Source organism: Adelges cooleyi, unplaced genomic scaffold (genome assembly GCF_023614345.1).
Source record: "Adelges cooleyi isolate 19-005CV unplaced genomic scaffold, UGA_ACOO_1.1 ACOO_flye_CR_arks_rails_tigmint_CR_PRNA_14, whole genome shotgun sequence".
Taxonomy (NCBI): domain Eukaryota; kingdom Metazoa; phylum Arthropoda; class Insecta; order Hemiptera; family Adelgidae; genus Adelges; species Adelges cooleyi.
This window is the reverse complement of record NW_026095795.1, coordinates 470,707-488,901: the sequence shown is the minus strand read 5'-3', so window position 1 is coordinate 488,901 and position 18,195 is coordinate 470,707. Positions and strand designations below refer to the sequence as shown.

At 32.0% G+C, this 18,195-nt stretch overlaps 3 protein-coding genes across 3 annotated transcripts; 2 read left to right on the top strand and 1 right to left on the bottom strand.

The window, feature by feature from the left end:
* The first annotated feature begins 276 nt into the window (after window positions 1-276).
* On the top strand, window positions 277-4,256 carry LOC126847960 (zinc finger protein 595-like). The gene is made up of 9 exons (XM_050588410.1): window positions 277-1,000; window positions 1,093-1,195; window positions 1,271-1,381; window positions 1,462-1,603; window positions 1,710-1,922; window positions 2,042-2,153; window positions 2,281-2,650; window positions 3,688-3,833; window positions 3,905-4,256. The coding sequence occupies exons 1-9, from the start codon at window positions 497-499 to the stop codon at window positions 4,016-4,018; spliced, it is 1,815 nt and encodes a 604-aa protein (XP_050444367.1). The 5' UTR covers window positions 277-496; the 3' UTR covers window positions 4,019-4,256.
* Window positions 4,257-4,740: 484 nt separating this feature from the next.
* LOC126847956 (anillin) lies at window positions 4,741-10,368 on the bottom strand. The gene is made up of 15 exons (XM_050588405.1): window positions 10,025-10,368; window positions 9,765-9,954; window positions 8,699-8,916; window positions 7,983-8,628; window positions 7,587-7,834; window positions 7,261-7,434; window positions 6,999-7,184; window positions 6,763-6,912; window positions 6,572-6,692; window positions 6,325-6,510; window positions 5,870-6,195; window positions 5,606-5,791; window positions 5,306-5,536; window positions 5,042-5,226; window positions 4,741-4,917 (listed from the first exon to the last, which is right to left on the bottom strand). Exons 1-15 carry the CDS (start codon window positions 10,040-10,042, stop codon window positions 4,788-4,790), a joined length of 3,195 nt encoding a protein of 1,064 aa, XP_050444362.1. The 5' UTR covers window positions 10,043-10,368; the 3' UTR covers window positions 4,741-4,787.
* A 2,177-nt stretch (window positions 10,369-12,545) lies between these two features.
* LOC126847958 (breast cancer anti-estrogen resistance protein 3 homolog) lies at window positions 12,546-18,012 on the top strand. The gene is made up of 6 exons (XM_050588407.1): window positions 12,546-12,762; window positions 12,837-13,267; window positions 13,380-14,659; window positions 14,733-14,901; window positions 14,987-15,254; window positions 16,319-18,012. The coding sequence occupies exons 2-6, from the start codon at window positions 12,848-12,850 to the stop codon at window positions 16,894-16,896; spliced, it is 2,715 nt and encodes a 904-aa protein (XP_050444364.1). The 5' UTR covers window positions 12,546-12,762; window positions 12,837-12,847; the 3' UTR covers window positions 16,897-18,012.
* Window positions 18,013-18,195: the final 183 nt, after the last annotated feature.

Below are 18,195 nucleotides of genomic sequence, written 5' to 3'. Positions count from 1 at the left end.
TAACGCCTGGTAATTTGCTAAACGAAATTATTTTATTTTATTAAAAAAAAAAAAGGAGAAATTTAATTTTAAGTATTTGTAAATAAAAAAAAGATACAGGCTAATAATGAATAGGCTCTATTGGTATCGTGTACAGTTAGCAATCTAGTTTATTGTATAATATATCTGTGATAATAACTATACCTCCATAGCTACTATCATCTAACATTTTTCTTATCATTTATTTGTGATTGGTAAATTATCAATCATATTGTGGTATTTTCTGTGTAGGTACTACATCCTAATATTGAAAATAATAATACTATTAGCTTACAAGTGTGTCGAGTTTTAATTTAGAAATTAAAAAGTATTAATTTTGTATAAAACAAATTTTAAAAAATGTGATTAATTTTGTTCGCGCCGTTGTTTAAATGCGAATTTAAACGGACTACCTAAGCAAACTGAAATATACCATTTGTATTATGATTTGAACGATTAAAGTTGCATCTCAAACACTATGATGTTGTCGTCAATCGGAAACCAGTCTTCGAATCAAACGTTAAGGCTAGTCGATAGGAACCGACTTGTCGCTCAACGGCTGCGGGTGATACCGAACGAAAAACTAATATCCAACCCGGTGGAAACGACAAATTTCCAACACAACCTATTGGAAAACTTGTGGGACTTGCAATCCGAATTCGACATCAACACCCCAAACACTAACGGCAATGAACTATTGGAAATCAGCAACAGTCAAATGTCGGATATTTTCCGCGACTTTTCCGACAATCAAAATACGATATGTAAAGAGGAAACGAGAAAACCTGCTATCAATTATAAAATAATCAAAGGGTCGGGGTTTTACTCTTGCGAGTCGTGCCCGTTTCTGTGTTTAAACGTCAAACTGTTTTTGGAACATAACGAAAAAGACCATAATTTTCATCATTTACCTCTCAAGTCTTTGCTGAAAACTAAGTGCATTGGATGTGATAACGTGTTCTATTCGGTTAACGTGCTCAGGGTAAATATGATTCAACTGAATTTGGTCATTGAACATTTATTGATTAAAATATATCTTACCAACAGCTGTTCTATTAACATTTTGTGTTGTAGTGTCATTTAATCGAAGACCACGACGTGTTGCCCGGCGAGATCGAAGAAATGGTACAGTTAGTTATCGAAGCCAACAAGGAAGAAACGTTAGTTTTAGAAAACGGTAAACAATTACAACTTTAAACGCGACAAACCTGATGAAATTGCGTATGTTATTGTTTATTTTTTTTTTATATAGGTGACATGCCTCGAATAGATAACAACTTGGACGATATAAACGATACAATATTAGACGATCATCAATTTGACCTACAGTCGCAGTTCGAAGAACCACAAAAACAAACTACAGGTTGACAAATTATTTGCTTTACAATATTTGTCATAACCTATTATCAAAAAAAAAAAAAAAAATTGTGTATATTTTTGCAGAAGATAACAATTTCAAAGACAATAATTGCCATCAAAATGAAACTTTGGTTACTTTTTGGGATTCTCAGCAAGTAGTATTTAGCGAATACCAAGATACAAGTAATATAATAAACGATTCAAATTCTGTGGATAAGCCTTTCAGGTCGGTAGTCACACATTACGGCTCTTCTCAATACCGTATTTTTATCATTTTTTCATTTTCCTCAAGTTATTAACAATGCCTACATTGTATATTTAAAAAATTCCAGGTGTACTTTTGGCAACTGCAAATTGAGGTTTAGATCCGAAGAGAACTTAAAATATCATAAACATTGTCATTCCGATGATGGATTTCGATGCAACGAATTCGAATGCCAGTTCACAGACAGAAAATGGACTACAATGATGTCGCACTTGTGGAAAACACATAATATCGACATAGAAATGTTTAGTTGCGACAAATGTAATTTTAAAACAAATAGGTATGTAAAATACACTTAAACTCGATTACGTCTTCATTATTACTTAACGTACTAGGTCGAACGTTATCAAAATTAACCGTTTACCTAATAAAAATATTAATTTACCATTTTAATTTCAGTCTGTACAAACTGAATAGTTTTCATAAGAATATTCATCAAGAAGAAAGGCCATTTTTGTGTACAGAATGCGGCAAGGGCTTTAAATCGGTCAAACAATTGAGAAACCACAAAGTAAGTAAAATCAGGTTTTTTAAACAGTTTGTATAAAAACAAAAACCTAGGAAAATCATAATTTTTATAAAATGTTCATAATTTTTATGTATTTTATTTGTACGATACGCATTCTTGTTCTGTTCAGATAATACATACTAAAAGCGACAAACCGTTGAGGACAGATTTGACGTGTTTACATTGTTCTCAAACGTTCTCGTCCAAAAGCCTGCTACACCAGCACATAAGTAGTATACACAACAAAGCTCGACCGTTTTCCTGTGACGTCTGCGGTTATAAAACGGCCGTTGCCAGTTCGCTGAGGTTACACATGCGATCGCACACCGGCGAGAAGCCGTTCAAATGCGACGAATGTGGATTTTGTACGGCGGATCATAACACCTTGAGGAAACACAAAATGAGACACACGGGCCAGAAGAACTACACGTGTCCACACTGTAGTTACTCTTGTATTCAAGCCACCTCGTACAAGAAACATTTGAACACCAAACATCCAGGTATTGTGCCAAATGTGATTAACGTCTTTGAGTAAAAATGTACAACAAAACTTAAGCCTGTGTGCAGCTAATGTGTGAGACGTTGGACGTTTATACAAAATATAGCGGCTACTCTTACGTATCGTCCTTTGTAACGTTACGATGCAGCTTAGCTCCCAAGGTATTTTTTTTAAACATTTCTCCTACCTTCAAACATCAGGTTTGTCGGTCAGACTTAATTTTAAAGCAACAAACAATAACTTATTTACTTTGTCAAATTTTGACATTTAACTAAGCAAATTATAAAATGTTTGGCACTTGTAAATATGACAAAAACAGAAATTGGGTATCATATATTTTACTTTTAAGTAAAAAAGCAAAAATCTAATTGGTTAAGGCAGAAGTAACTTATCTTCTTAATAACTTTTTCACTTATGACTCATTAAAAAAAAAAAATTGTATTAATACTTACTTCCTTGATATTATGCATAATTTTATAACCCAACTATTGTAATTTGAAATACATTTTTTTTTTTGTTGATAAAATAATATGACAGTGGTAAGATTCAAAACTTGTTTAACTCGTATATATTATGTAAGTTTTACTTACATTTAATTTAATTACTTATTAATCCCATCCTGACAAAAGTAGGTAGTATTGGTAAATTAATTATAAAACTATTTTTTTTAAAAGAAACCAAGACAAGTAACTTTTGACCTCGCTAAAAACATTCCAATTTAAATACGAATAGATTAAAAAAACAAATGTTTGAGCCAAATTTTCACAACGTTTAAGTATGAAATTTTTTATTTTAATTTTAAAAATAAGTACACTTTTCAATTTCTGTATTTGTCGCCTTTCTAAGTGTCCAACAACCCCTTTTTGTTTTTTAAATAAATGTATTTTTTTGAGAAATGTAAATTTAACAAATTTACACTCAACTACTGTTTTCAGTTTAAAAAAAAAATCAGAAAATCGTTTGGAGCTAAACTTTGCTTTTGCCAGGAAATCTGAATACTACATTGTTGTCTATATATTTTGCATTTATTTTTTCCAGGACTAGACGACGGTTTCATGTACAGCTGCGATATGTGCAAATTTAAAACGATACGAAAAGACATATATATGCTTCATATAGTCAGACATAAAGAGGAAATATTACAAAAAAATGGAGTGTGCGAACCTTTAGTTAGTTTACAAGAAGTAAGACTGATCAAATTGTTGAAACCAAACGGCAACGCTCAAATACTGTACTATTTGATATATTTTTTCAGGTTGTAAACAGTAAAGAAGAAATTCAAGTGGACAATACCGAACAGTCGTATCTATTTAATATGATACGCGTAAAGCCTTTGGATACGTTGAAACCTAATGAAGTATTATACTAACCTTTGGACTTTTTTGTTTATAACTTGTTCAGGCGCTAGTGAAATCAGATATCGTACGGTCCAGGTCGGTTCGGCGCTGTAAATTATAATTTATTTTGTGTTCAGTGTACAATTTTAGTCAATTAGCAAATTATTTTACGGTGTACATAAAATATTTTATACTTTTGTTTTTGTTATTCCAAGTTATTATGTGATCGCTCAATTTAACTCGTTAATATAAAAATATTTCATGCGTTAACCCAGTTTTTTTTTTATCTAAAACAAAGGCAACATAGTGTTTCTACAGTTCTAGCAAATAAACTATGGAAGTCAATGAAAAAAAAATTCTGTTTAACTATATTAATTAGTATTGTTATAAAAAAAATGTATTTGGTAAAAAAAAATTAGATATTCAAATTGTTTAGTATCGCTAAATATTTCTATTCTTAAATATAACATATAAATTATTTGTACATACAAACTATTAGTTAACGTATCAAAAATAATAAGTAATAATAATAGCAAAATATAAACTCAAAAGTAAAAGATAAAGTAAGTAAATTAAGATATTTAAAATGGATGTACTCAGTTAATAACATTCGTTTGATACTTCAACACACGTAAAAAAAAAATATATATATTAATGTTAATAGTTAAAAATTAAAATCTTATAAAATTATGTAAAAAATATCAAATTATGCGTATTTATATATATATATATATAATTTAGTAGTAATATAAATTATAAAATATAGTATACGTAATAAATATATATATATATAAACTGCGATTATTTTTTACGATTTCTTTCAGTTTTTTTTTGCAATCGTTGTTGTCGTCGGTTCAAAACCGTCAAAGTAGAATTTATTTTGTCACACCACTCTTGACGTTCTTGTTTAGTGTCTGCCGACAATAAATTTCTAAAAAAAAAAAAAAAAAAACCCAATAATTATAACGCAAGATATTTGTATGGTCAACTCACGACAAACGTGTTCAGTGTTTGAAAACCTAAATCATACTGTACATTTTTTTTAATTTTCTTACCTGATTGTCGTTTGACCCGTACGAGGGTCTGTGCGTGTTATTAACGAATCACAATTGCCATCGTTTTTACACAACGGCCGAGTGCATTCCAAAAGCAAAGTGTTTGGCCTGGCACACAGTTCTACGTTGCACGGACCGATTTGTTGTGTGATACATTGACCGAGGTCTATAGTGTCGATAGGTATCTGGAATATTCGATAAATTTAACTATCGTTTAAGTACGCGTTGTTAGCAAAAAACATCTCATCTCAAATTATGTTTTACTTTTGTTTCGTCGTCGGCGTGATCGGGATATTTCCAATACGACAGAAGACCGTTGCGCAATTTGAACCATCGCCTATACCACGCGCCCAAACCGCTGACGTCATTGAACATGGTCAAAAATCCCTCATGAGTCAAACTTTCCAATATAGTGTCTTCATTGGAGTCTTCGTTGTCTTCCAATTCCAACTTAACGCGAACAACACCTTCCGACAACGGACCGTCATATTGCACCTGTAAATAAGTTTCAAATAAATGTAACGACAATTGCACCGTTTGCGAGTAGATCGTATTTGTACATACTTTGCTGAGAGTAAACTGTGTCCTACGCAGTTCTCGTTTGGAAAATACAAAATACCCTAACAGTTGGAAGGACGTTGACCGTACGGCGGCAGGTCCGCCCGGCGATTCGATATTTCCACCGTGGAATGCCGAGTTTTTCTTTTTGCTGTGTTTAGTCGGAGTAAACCAAAACTTGCTGTCACCACGCTGTTTAGGAAACGAGTAAAAGTTTTTAATTTGTACACAAACACAATATTCGTCTGTGTTCATATTTGAGAAACATACTGTATGTGAATGATGTGAAGACGACGAAGCCCCGAATTTATCAGAACTGTTGTTTTTATTATGATCAACCACCAGGCCATAAACTTCCACAGTGCACTTAAAGTCTTGATCGACTTCTTTTTCATCGACATTCCCTAAATCCACACGCAATTCCTCAGGGAACTCTATGTATCCGACGGGAATACCAGATGTACCGGAATTGTTGCCACAACGATTACCGTTGCCTGTATAAGAAGCTTCAACGCTCTTTGTGGCTATGACTTGTGCAGTAGCCGCGGAAACTCCGCTACACTGTACCGCACACACAAAATGACATCTCTTGTCTTCTGTAAAAGGGGGAAAAAATTACAAATTTAAAAATAAAGTTATACTGAATAATGCTTTGCAACTGAAATAAATTAAAATACAAAAAAAGATATTTAACTAATTTTTGAGAATGTCTGGATTTAACAAACCTCTTATAGAAATATTCCGAATGTAATCCCAACGTATTGGTATGGACAAGTCCTTTATGAGGAGTGATGAAGTAACAGACGACGATGATTTCAATATGTGTGATTTGGATCCTTGCCCTTTCGGCAATAGCGTTTTTTCAACACGCAAACGTTGTGCTTCCATTAGACAGGCGTTGCGTTTCAATCCTAGTCGATAAAAACTCAATTATAAATACTAATATACTTTAAAAATTTTCAAATACTATACCTGCAAGTAACAAGACACGTTCGGCTTCCACTTGTTCAGAAGAACCAGCAAACTCAGTTGTTGCTTGACACAAATTAAGCGCTTGAGTTGCCTGTGCTATCCTTGCCTCTTGAACAGGTATCTGATAAAACCACATACAATACAATTTGTTAGAATGGTGTAAAATTGTTGTAGAAATGAACTATCGTTACCTGAGCTTCCAGCTCGTGTACTCTTTCGACCACACGGTCGAGTTCATCCTCGTCATCGGACTCTTTATCGTGCTCGTCGATATTTTCTTCATCGGACTCTTTAAAATGATCTTTTGTAGCCGCTGTACGTCTAATAACCATAGCCGATGGCTAAAATAATAACATAAATAAATATGTTAAGGTAAAAAATTAAACTAACGGTTGTTACACTAATAAAATCAAATGCCTATACTAACTTTCAATTGTTGTTGCTGTTGTTTTCGGTATGTACTAACTGTATGGACTAAAGAGGGAGCACCACCAGTCGGTATTTGAATTTCTTCGTTTTTAGTATGATTAATATAGGTAAAGCTCGAAGAATGAAGTGGACTTCCCAATACACTAGTATTTGCAACCGAACGGAGACCAATAATCGGCGAGTCCTTATTGAATATAACAATAATAATTTATTTATTAATTTTAAACTAGTTTTTTTTAAAACTAGTTTTGATAACTTACAAAATCTGTTATGGAAGAATAATTCAATACATCCTGCGTATCGTTATTTTTGGTACGTTTTACGTCAGCATTGTCGGCCAAATAATCATCATGCTCTTCATCATCTCCATTTATTGTTGCCAAACTTGAAGTACTCGACCCATCCGTATTATTTAATATGGCGCTGATATGTCTCTAAAAAAGTATAGGCATTATTAATTCAATAAATGTACAAGACGTACTGAAATGAAATAAATGATTGAGAAAAATCTACATTTATGAACAATCACACCACTTGATCTTAAAAACAATAGCTGTAAACAATTATTTTTAAATGTATAGTTTACTTTTTTTGGTCGGTTGCTGATATTATCGTTATTTGCATCGCCAGATACAATTGGAGAAATATCATTCGTGTTACAATATTTTTCTGCTACGTCGGTACTCATGGGTTCTTCTTCCGATTGGTTGTCCAGATCATTTTCATCCGAGCCAAAAGATATGTTTGGGTATAAGCAACCGGGTTTTGGAGGCGTGGCTATAACGATCTTAACATCGTTCAATAACGAAACCGCACTACTACTCCTAGTGTAAGCTATTGTCAGGAAAATATGTAAAAAAAAAAAACAAAACAAAAGATAAACATTTTTACAAATATAAATACGACATTGAAAATTTATGTTACTGTATTTTTATATCTATTTAGAAAAATACATTAATCGTAAATACAATATATTTTTTACCTGATGACGGTGGCGTTTTTGCAGGACTGCATACTTTTGGATGGTCGTCAATTGTCCGTGGTGTATGAACTTCTTGTTGGTTGAACTGTTCGTGGCCTGTGCAAGTGAACTCTGTTCTCGGCAAATGTTTCGTGTCACTGTCCGCCTTCGTAACACAACTTGGATTGTTAAAGTTGGTTCGTTTTAAAATGACATTTTTTACTTGTGGCTTATCGTCTACACGCGGTTTAGCGCATTTATTAGCTTCTATGTTCAAAGTTTTTGTTTTCACATCTTGCTGGTGATCTTTGACTTGGGGTTTGTACGTCGTTACAGGAGCTGGAGCAGCCAACCCACCATTAGAAATTTGCTTTTCAAACATTTCTTTACGTTCAGCCACAGAAAGTTGCCAAGGACCGTCGACTTTTTTAGGACTCGAAGTAGATTTAAAGTTTGCCGTGGTATTGAGTGATGCGGGTTTAGGTAAAACCGGCGTTATTTTTTTAGGAGAAGACATAATGGGACGTTTTTCAATTTGTATTGAAGAAACCGTGGGCGCAAACGTTACCGTGCATTTAGTTTTTGTTCTGGCATCAGTTTTTTTGTCATTGGTTTTATTTTTTACTGGGGATGAAATACAACTGGCTGCAGACACGGTAGTTTTTTCCTAAACATAATGAAATAATAAAAGTGTATTCCATTGTTAAATAGAAAATTTCATTATAATAAGTACAAACCGGTAGAATATCTTTTTTATCCTTGCTGTTTGTCTGGAAAGTTTGAATGTCATTTTCTTGCCATTCATTAACCTTACTAACCAATTGCGAAAGTTTCTTCAGTTTGCAACTGGTTTGCTTGAGTTCTTGATTATCATTATTCCTGTTTTCTTGCTCATTGCCTAGTACAATATCGTGGACTGCATGAACAGGAGATGACAGATTTAGTTGATCTGTATCTAATATGGACAAAACACTTTTAATTAATCAACAACAATATTCACCAATTTTAATTATTTTATTAAATATATTTACCTAACTTCTATCACAGAAAAAACATATCAGTTAGTGATATAGCGCAATTTTTTTTCCCCGACATATTGTATTTACAAATCATAATGTAGTTAGTAAATAAAAGGATCATTTCAAAGATAATTGTATTCATGCATTATTTAAAATTACCTACGCTTGTTCAAATACAGTATTAAAACAAGCAATTTTAAGCATGAGAAATGATTATACAAAAATGGAAATGTATTTAAATATATCATTTATTTTTGATACTTTAAAAAAAAAGTGTTATTCAAAAGTTGATAATTGTCACCTAAATTTTGGTAATTTGGCAAAAAATATTTAATTACAAAAATCTGTTGTGCTTTTTTACTATCATTAGTTACAAACAGATTCTTGGTATAATTAAGTATAATTGACTATTTTAAAATAGCTTAATATCAAAAATCAACCCATTGAGCTGCTACATTTAGTACATAAATTGAAATGTTTTCATTTTAATAAATAAATCTTCATAATGTCTAAAAAATCAAACGATCCTACGCCACAATGAAAATTTGAACCCATCTAGTAATTTATAGGGAGCGTTTTCAGCACTGTACATTGGTAAATTAGATTGTTTTCGGTATAACTTTACGGGCTATTCAATTATCGTGTATGCAATCGAGTTATAGCCTACATTCGGACATGATAATGACAGGTACATATTTTCCGAGCAGCGAAATTAATTTTAGTTCATACTTAACGAGACTGTGAAACTCGTTCGGGAATCGTAAAGACAATGTAAACAAGTTACCCGAATGAAGTGCTCCAAGGCGATTGAGGATAGTTTTGGTGCGATCTCTCAATAGTGATTTAGTAACAACGCAATCAGTTTCCGATTCAGGTTCCGGTTCGGGTTCGTCGACAGACATTTCCGATTCTTGATTTTTGACTTTGAGCGATTGCAGAAGCTCCTGCCTGGCGTTGGTCCGAGACTTCATTCTCTGAGGGGTGAAAAAAAAAAATAGGTAAACCACTGCATTACAACTGCGAAACGACAAAAATTGATTTTACCTCTATGAACTCGTCCATTTGGAAATTGGTATTTTTTCGGTTCGATTTACAAACAACAAAAACTACTTATAATTGTTGTTGAGCGTGCAAAATAATATTAATTATTATTACAAACGGTCGACGATAGCCTTGAAACAATGTTAACGGTTCGAGTTAAATGTTTTACATTAAAGCGGGCACCGATAAATTACACACACCGACTGCTCGATTCGAATAATAATAATAATATTGTATTCGCGTGTACGCCTCACGTCTTAACCAAACAATAGAACGGAAACGATTTACCGCCTTTACACTGAACACAAACGCCGGAGACGGCTGTATATTTTCTTAGCAATTTTTCTTTTATCAATATACAAGGCGTTATGATTTGTGTCCGTTTTTTAACGGTCGATCAAGCTGTAAACATTGTACAAGAATTATTGTACCGTTGGCTACACTGTTCACACCGTCCAAGCGCATTGCCAGGGCGGAGGTCGATTGGAAGATTATGTTATCACTTATCTATACAAACTTGAAATAATTAAAATTTGAATATTAAATTAATATTATAGAGAGATACAAGTTACAACTTACAAAAGGCAAACTGTCCGGTTTTAGGGTTGCCCAAACGACATTGTACATAATATATCAAACAAAATTAGTTACAATAGCTTAATAGTTAAGCTTACAAAAATTACAACAATAATAATAATAAAAGAATGAGCAAACTTCACTATGTACCATCATCGAGTAGACATTGTATACAATATACTCAATGGTACTGTATAAATGTTTGTGAATAATATTAAGTCCCTCTTTCATAGCTGTTAAACATATATAAGATGATCATTTTATAGTGTACCACTCAATATCTCATAAGGTTTGATAAGACAATTTTTTTTTTCATTGAGTTTTTTTACAATAATGATTTATGATCTCAATTTTTCACAATTTTTTTACCCCCTCCCAACTTAGTTTTTTTGATAGCTACTTTTGTAACATAAAAGGTAACGCATACATTTCATTAACTTTTAAAATGAGAATAATGTATCAAAAGCCATAATTGAACTTCGTTTATTAAATTAAATATGGTTTTCTAACTTTAATGTTAAATTATTATACATTTGTTGTATAATTTTATAATATAATATAAAACTGCAATGTTGTTAAAACGTAGATAATACATTTTGAAATTAAAGTTTAAACGTCTACATAATCAGTTTAAGAGATCAATTTACCGCCAAATCCGATTGAAGGTAATAAGTTAAATTTTATAGGCGGTAAAATAATGAGTTTAGGTAATTTATTTCAACACAAAACATTAAAATTATAATAACAATATTAACTAGTTGGTACCAAATCGGTTTTGAAAATAGGTTAGGTTACTCATATATGCAGATTAATTACCAGACGATTTTTTTATTTGTTATTATTAAAATACGTATACTATGTAACATTTGATGCTTTAGGATGAATTATTTGACACTTGAAGTTATGATGAAAAGAGAAATTGAATATCATAACTTTTACAGTTATAAGCAAATACTTAATTTTCGCTGTTTTTTAATCGAAATTTAGCTATCCTAGTTTTAGAGTTTTAGATTGACATAAATAGGAGGAAAACTATTGGTACTCTTAAAGGATATTTTTTCACTCAATGTAATTAAAAGATGATGTGTTGTCACAATAAGTCAACCTTACCAATTGGTATTGTGTTTATACAAGTATTTTAAAGACATTTTAATTATACTATCGTTTTTGGTCATTTAATTTATTTACCTATAAAAAAAAAATTGTTTTTTAAAGTTATAATAATCAGTAAATTTATGCATAATATCAAGAAATCAAGTAGTATTTCGCATGTTATAAGACTATTTTTTTTATTATTGACTCATAACTAAAAAAGTAATAAAGACTTCTTGGACTTTACCAAAACATTCACGGTTAAATAAACAAATCAATTAAAAATAAATGTTTAAATAATATTATGTCAATTTTTCACGGTTATTATACTAAAAAGTACATTGTAAATTACATTTTTGCATAATTTTAAAAGTACGTATAATACTTAATTTCTGTTTCCACTTCTTCTTTTTAAGTGTCAAAAAACACATCTTTTGAATACATTTTGTTGATTGTTGGTCAATGTCGATTCGTCGACCCACGAAGAAACGTGACAAAGTTAACAGGTAAGTCGGCAGTTTGTTGTAAACGCAAAATGGCTGCCGCGCTTCTCGGGCGGCCGTGTGTTTCTTACGGGAGAACGCCAACAGCCATTTTGTAAAAATTTCGCTTGCATACATACCGGCATACCTGTTTATTTTTTTGGCCATCCAATGAAAAATAATTATTAAGGTCTATGGATTTTGCCTCCATATAGGCCATGGAGGAATAACCTAACTGGGCATGGAAGAAAAGCATATATTTACCTCCATTCCTCATTTTAGTTTTTTTTACTTAAACAACAAATGCAAATGAGAGATAAGAGCTGCTTATGATGATAAAGTTTTATTTACAATAATTATTAATTGTTGTTGTATTCTAAAACATTTTTACTTCTAGGTAGGATAGTTAATATGTAGTAATATTTAAATTTAAGTAGCTACATTATACCTAATATAATATTTATATAGATAACCGTAAACCGTCGATTTTTGATATGTTACTGTAACTTAGATTGTATTCCAATAATTTATACAGCAATTTACAACTACAGCCGTGCAATGAGTATATTGTTGTTTTATGAAAATAAATAGGTAATAAACATACTTAGTTTATAAAAAAAAAAAAAAAATCAGACTCCTATTTAATTGTTATCTTTATTTTGCAGAGACTCGTGCAATGTCGGTTCAACAAAGGTATATTGCCAGAGGCACAGGCGACGACGACCGAATGCAAAGTGAAATGGACAGATTATTACTTAAAAAAACTTTAGAGTGGGAGATGAGCTTAGATGCGAGAGATTTACGTTCTCATGCTTGGTATCATGGCGGTATTACAAGATCGAAGGCTGAAGAGCTGCTCGTAGAAGAATATGAACAATATGCAAACAAAACAAACCATAGTGATTGTGATACAATTGAATCTACAAATTCTAGTCTTGGAAGCTACTTTTTAGTCAGAGATTGTTCTACGCAACCATCAAATTACGTGTTATCGTGCCTCGTATTAAAAAAAAATTTGGGACCTAATGTTAGTGAAACTTTAAATATTGCGTCTTCCAACTTCAATCATCAAGTTTTACATTTTGTCATTAATAAGGTAATAACATTGTTAATGGCGTAAGCTAAATTTTATTTAAGTTATTTAAACTTGAAATGTACTAAAGCTTTCGTCAATTTTGTGATGTTTACACATTTTCAACTATTTTCAGGTTGTCCTGGAAGCTGATTCTGTCTACAAACGTGTTCAATATCGATTCGAGCAAGATTCTTTCGATACAGTACCTGATTTAATAACGTTTTATGTGGGCAGTGGTCAACCGATTTCGTGTGGATCGTTGGTGCGCATTCGAACTCCTTGTAACCGAAAATATCCATTGACGATGATGGAGGTGAACGAAAATACCAGTAGTAGCAACGACAATTTTCGAGTTGTGGGTAAAAGCGATTCGCTGTTTTTCTCGTCGTCTTTAGAAGATATTTTACACAATAAGTTTCCAACAACCACTTCCGGTAGTGCTCGAAATATTACACCTCCGAAAATACCGGCAAAGCAAGCTGTACAAAATATACAACAACAAATGAGAAACAACATAAGGAAACACTCTCTAGAAAAAGGATCTTTACGTGCAGGAATTTCGTCATTGGTTTGCTCAACTAATTCATTACCACGCACTGGAAGTGGTAAAATATCGTCAAGATTATCCTCAATTAGCCCGAATGTAAGTAGTTCTAGCAGTACAATGCCTAGATCAGCAAAGATCGCAACCAAACAAAATATTTCAAACGATAAATTGCCTAACCACAAAAATCTATCAGCTAGTTATATTACTGCCAGTTCTGTTGTGTCGTCCAATAGCAACATTTCAAATATATATAAAAATTATCCAGTTACAAGTACGAACAATGAGTTACCGTCGACTGACGGACTGTCGAGTCAAGGAGAAAACGATGGCAATAACGGCACTTTAAAAAAGCAACAAACTCCAATCAACTTTGGCGGCGGTGTAATGATAAAACATCCATTACCCGCAATGAGTGGACAAAAGTTTAGTTTGGATTTATCGTTTCAAAATGACGGATCGGTAAAGAAAAATGTGTATACAACGTCGGACGGATCTCGTACCGATTGTAAATCGTTGTTTGCCGATTTAGACAATTTTCAAACTTTGTTGTTGCCATCCACTTTGGAAGGTAATAAACCCTTGGACGGAACGGCTCTTGAAGGAGTACATTGGATGATACAACAGACGTGTTCGAGAGTTTTGGCCAATCACATAACCTACGTGGACTTATCGATCACGTTATTTGGTAACGAGAAAGAAGCGTCGCAAGGGTACACTGAAAATATAGACATTCGAGCGGCCGACGAGAATTCCATGTCGTCTACTGACAATAGCATAAAAAAAACCGTTTTAACCAGTACAAGTTGTCCGTTGGAATTGTGCTTGTTGCCGACAGGCCATCGTCGACGTTTGGATCTTATTGAAAGGTATCGTGTGCCCTTGAGACTTAACTAATTTTGCCAAACAATTTTAAAATACATTTTTTTTTTCTGTTTACAGAAATGAGTGTGTAAAGTTCTTAGTTGCAGTCACCATATTGACTTGTGAAACTTTGGAAAACAGAGCTCAACTGTTGGACAAATGGATTCAGGTAGCGATTGATTTGAAAACTGCATTGGGCAATTTGTACGGTTTTTCCTCTATCATGTCGGGTCTGTGCGATTCCAGTGTAAGTGAAAATATTAACTAACCAAAGTGTTGAATACAACTAAATTGTTTCCGATGTCAAATGAAAATGATTTTCATTTTTATAGATACAACGGTTGAGCGATCTTTGGCTGGCCCTTAGGAAAAATTACACCGATTCGGCGTTTAACTTTGAAGCGAAACTACGACCCCAGTGGCTGAGCATGGACCGCGGTACTAATCCTCAAGCTCCAAACACCACTATACCTCACTTAATGCCCATACTTTGGGTTCATGAAAAAATTCACGTCTGCAGCACCGGAATATTCGAAAGCCAACAGCCCCATACTACTTATAACAATAACGTCAATAGGAGCAACGAACAAGAAATCAACGGTATTACGCTAAAACTTTTTTTTTTTATTAAATAGTAGAATTTGTTCCAAACTTTTGACATTATTCTTTGGACATTCTTTAAAAAAAAAAAATTGTTCTTTAAGCCTTAGTACTGCATCGATGAACGTTGACAAACCAAACAAAAATCATAAACCTTTTCCCTGAGAAGGGTTGAACATTTTTCGGGTGAAGTTTTATGGTTTAAGGTCTGATTTTTAGACAGACGGTAAACCCTAATAGAAAATATACATTTTTTAAGCACATTATTGTCATTAGGTACAATGCTTATATCAATATTTGTAATTCTACAGACAGTTGTAATTTTGTTGGTTTCAACTTTAATCAACGGGATTCATATGTTACCATTTTTTTATTGCAAAAATTCATAATTAGGTTTATACAAAATAAGATTTCAGTTTTCCAAAATAATTACAAAGCCAAAAAATCAGGGTTTTAATATTTCAAAGCTATGAAAAATAGAACTAAAACGACTTTCTATACTAAAATTATGGGTTTTGATGAGTTTTATCTATTAGTATTAAAAAAAACAAAGGAATGGCTTCAAAATATTAAATACAGAATTTAAATTTCAAATGCTTAACAACTTTTTTTTTAAATATAATATCTAAAAAAGAACTTGCATTTCATAACTCACTTTTTAACTATCTAATTAAAGATGTAAAACTCAAAATGTATAATCTAGTAATTACTATGTATACATTTTATTTTATTTTATGTGTAAAAAGTATTTAGTAAGTACACTTACTTTAGTATTTTTGTTAACTGTTTATTTATTAATATAATTTATGTAACCATGAATCTAAAAATCTTAACTGATAATCATCTTTGATTAACACTGAACATAAAAATGTCACTTTTTTTTTTGTTGAAAAAGTAGCAAAATAAATCTCCATTTGGCTTCAACATTTTTTTTGCCATTTCCTATGATGAAATATTTCATAGTAATAATAAAATAATTTTTAATAATTATAATTTATGAAGAGTTTGTCGCTAATAACATTATTTAATTTTTTTTTTTTTAATAACACCGTGTTTGCTTTTAGGTACCGTAAATTCAATGGCCAGTACGCTTAATCATCAGCTATCGTTTGACGAAAACATTCTGAGTACTTCGGTCGGTTCACTCAGCACGGGCAATGGCGATTTTGGTTTGCAAACGTTGTTGAATCACATGCAGGCGGCCAGGTCACATCTCCGGGCCCTTAACGAATACCGTCGCAACGCCAATACCGTATTGCCTGCGATCAACCCACGGGAGTGTTCTTCTAACAAATCTTTAGCGCCGTTACCAAATTCCATGTCTGTCGATCAGTTGCTGTTGGACTTGTTCAGCACCGAGTTTCTTTTGAAGTTTCTTTGGGGCAGCAAAGCCGTGACCAGTCAAAAACCGCCACAGACCAACGATGGTTTCGAGGACGCCGATCAAACACCGACTTCGACCGACGTAGACGGCAGACTGGACGTAGCAGCCGATATTGAATCCGATGCTAGTTGCATGTGGCAACGTCATGAAAAGTTCCGAGCGATATTGCGCGTAATGTCGGAGAAATGTGAAAGTCCCAAGACGTTAAAAGACCGAGTCGGTGAAAACGTAACGGCACCCTTACAAACTGCCGTTTAGTTTTACTGACTACGGTTTTTTTTTTTTTAAATAGCCCAAAGTATCGTCGTGGTACGTTTAATTTTTTAATTAAAAGTCTTTAAAAACATATATATATATATATATCTATAGTTTTAAATTGTAGCTGGCATAAAAAGTGGGATTTTTTTTTTTGCAAACTAGGACTGACAAAAAGGTTAATACCAAATTTAATTAAAATCTATAATAAGTAACGTTACTTAACTAGGTATTAAAATTAATTAACCTTGTATTGCATTGGGCAAGTGCTTAACAATATGTATTGAACCATTTAAAGTATTTTTAGGCATAATTGAGGCTGTTCAGTTAATGGTTTTTCGTCGACCGTTAACGACCAAAACCGAGTAGTCAAATAGAAAAAAAACCCAGTCAACCTTAACAGCCTTAGTTATAGCTTATATTATACTTAACCAGTATTATTGAAAATAAGAAAATGCGATAAACTTTATGTTTCCTAATTATTTATTCAGATCTCTCTTTTTTTTAAATATATATCATAGTAAATATTCTATATAAATATAATTTATATAATATTTGTTGTCTTTAGAAATAACATATTTTACATATTCTATTTGTGTTGTGTGCTTACTTACATTTTTTTTATATAATATGTTTGACGGTAATTGCCTTTAAACAAATATTACAATATTGTAACTAATTAACAAATAATACTCATTTTTTTTTTGTGTGTTTGTGCAATCTTTAATGATTTATTTTTGTATGTTTTTACAAATTTTAACTTGTGCCAACAATTATTTATTTAATTTAATTAATGTATCGTATTTTAACGGTATTGTCTTAAATGACCGAAACCAAAATAAGGAAGAAGAAAGAATATTATGTTAATAGCAGTATTATAGCGTGCAAACTGAAAATGATTCATTTTTGTTTAATCATACGGGAAAAATAGTATTCTACTTAAGACCAATAAACTTAATGGTAATTGCATTACTTACTTTATAGTAATAATTACTAACAGCATTTACTTTTTTTACGATTTGTTTTCTATACATTTTTATTTATTGTAACAATTTTATATTATTGTCATTATTTTTTACAATTTTTTTTTTTATTTTGTACCAGAATAGTTTTTGTATGTAATGATTTTCACCGTGTTTTACTACTAAAAAACCAAAATAATAATTGTATAATATTTATTGTAATAAACGATACAACATTTTTTTTTTTTGTAATACTACCTAAAACTATTTTTAAACTACTCGATATGTTTAATAATAAGTTTAAACAATTTAATAAAATTAATTATTAACAATTATTATA

Coding starts and splice junctions, on each gene's coding strand:
- LOC126847960 (XM_050588410.1), top strand. CDS start 497: ATGATGTTGTCGTCAATCGGAAACCAGTCTTCGAATCAAACGTTAAGG. Junction 1,001..1,092: donor ATTCGGTTAACGTGCTCAGG/GTAAATATGATT, acceptor TTTGTGTTGTAG/TGTCATTTAATCGAAGACCA. Junction 1,196..1,270: donor AACGTTAGTTTTAGAAAACG/GTAAACAATTAC, acceptor TTTTTTATATAG/GTGACATGCCTCGAATAGAT.
- LOC126847956 (XM_050588405.1), bottom strand. Junction 6,693..6,762: donor TACACGAGCTGGAAGCTCAG/GTAACGATAGTT, acceptor TGGTTTTATCAG/ATACCTGTTCAAGAGGCAAG. Junction 5,792..5,869: donor CTTCACATCATTCACATACA/GTATGTTTCTCA, acceptor TTTCCTAAACAG/CGTGGTGACAGCAAGTTTTG.
- LOC126847958 (XM_050588407.1), top strand. CDS start 12,848: ATGTCGGTTCAACAAAGGTATATTGCCAGAGGCACAGGCGACGACGAC. Junction 13,268..13,379: donor TACATTTTGTCATTAATAAG/GTAATAACATTG, acceptor AACTATTTTCAG/GTTGTCCTGGAAGCTGATTC. Junction 14,902..14,986: donor CGGGTCTGTGCGATTCCAGT/GTAAGTGAAAAT, acceptor TCATTTTTATAG/ATACAACGGTTGAGCGATCT.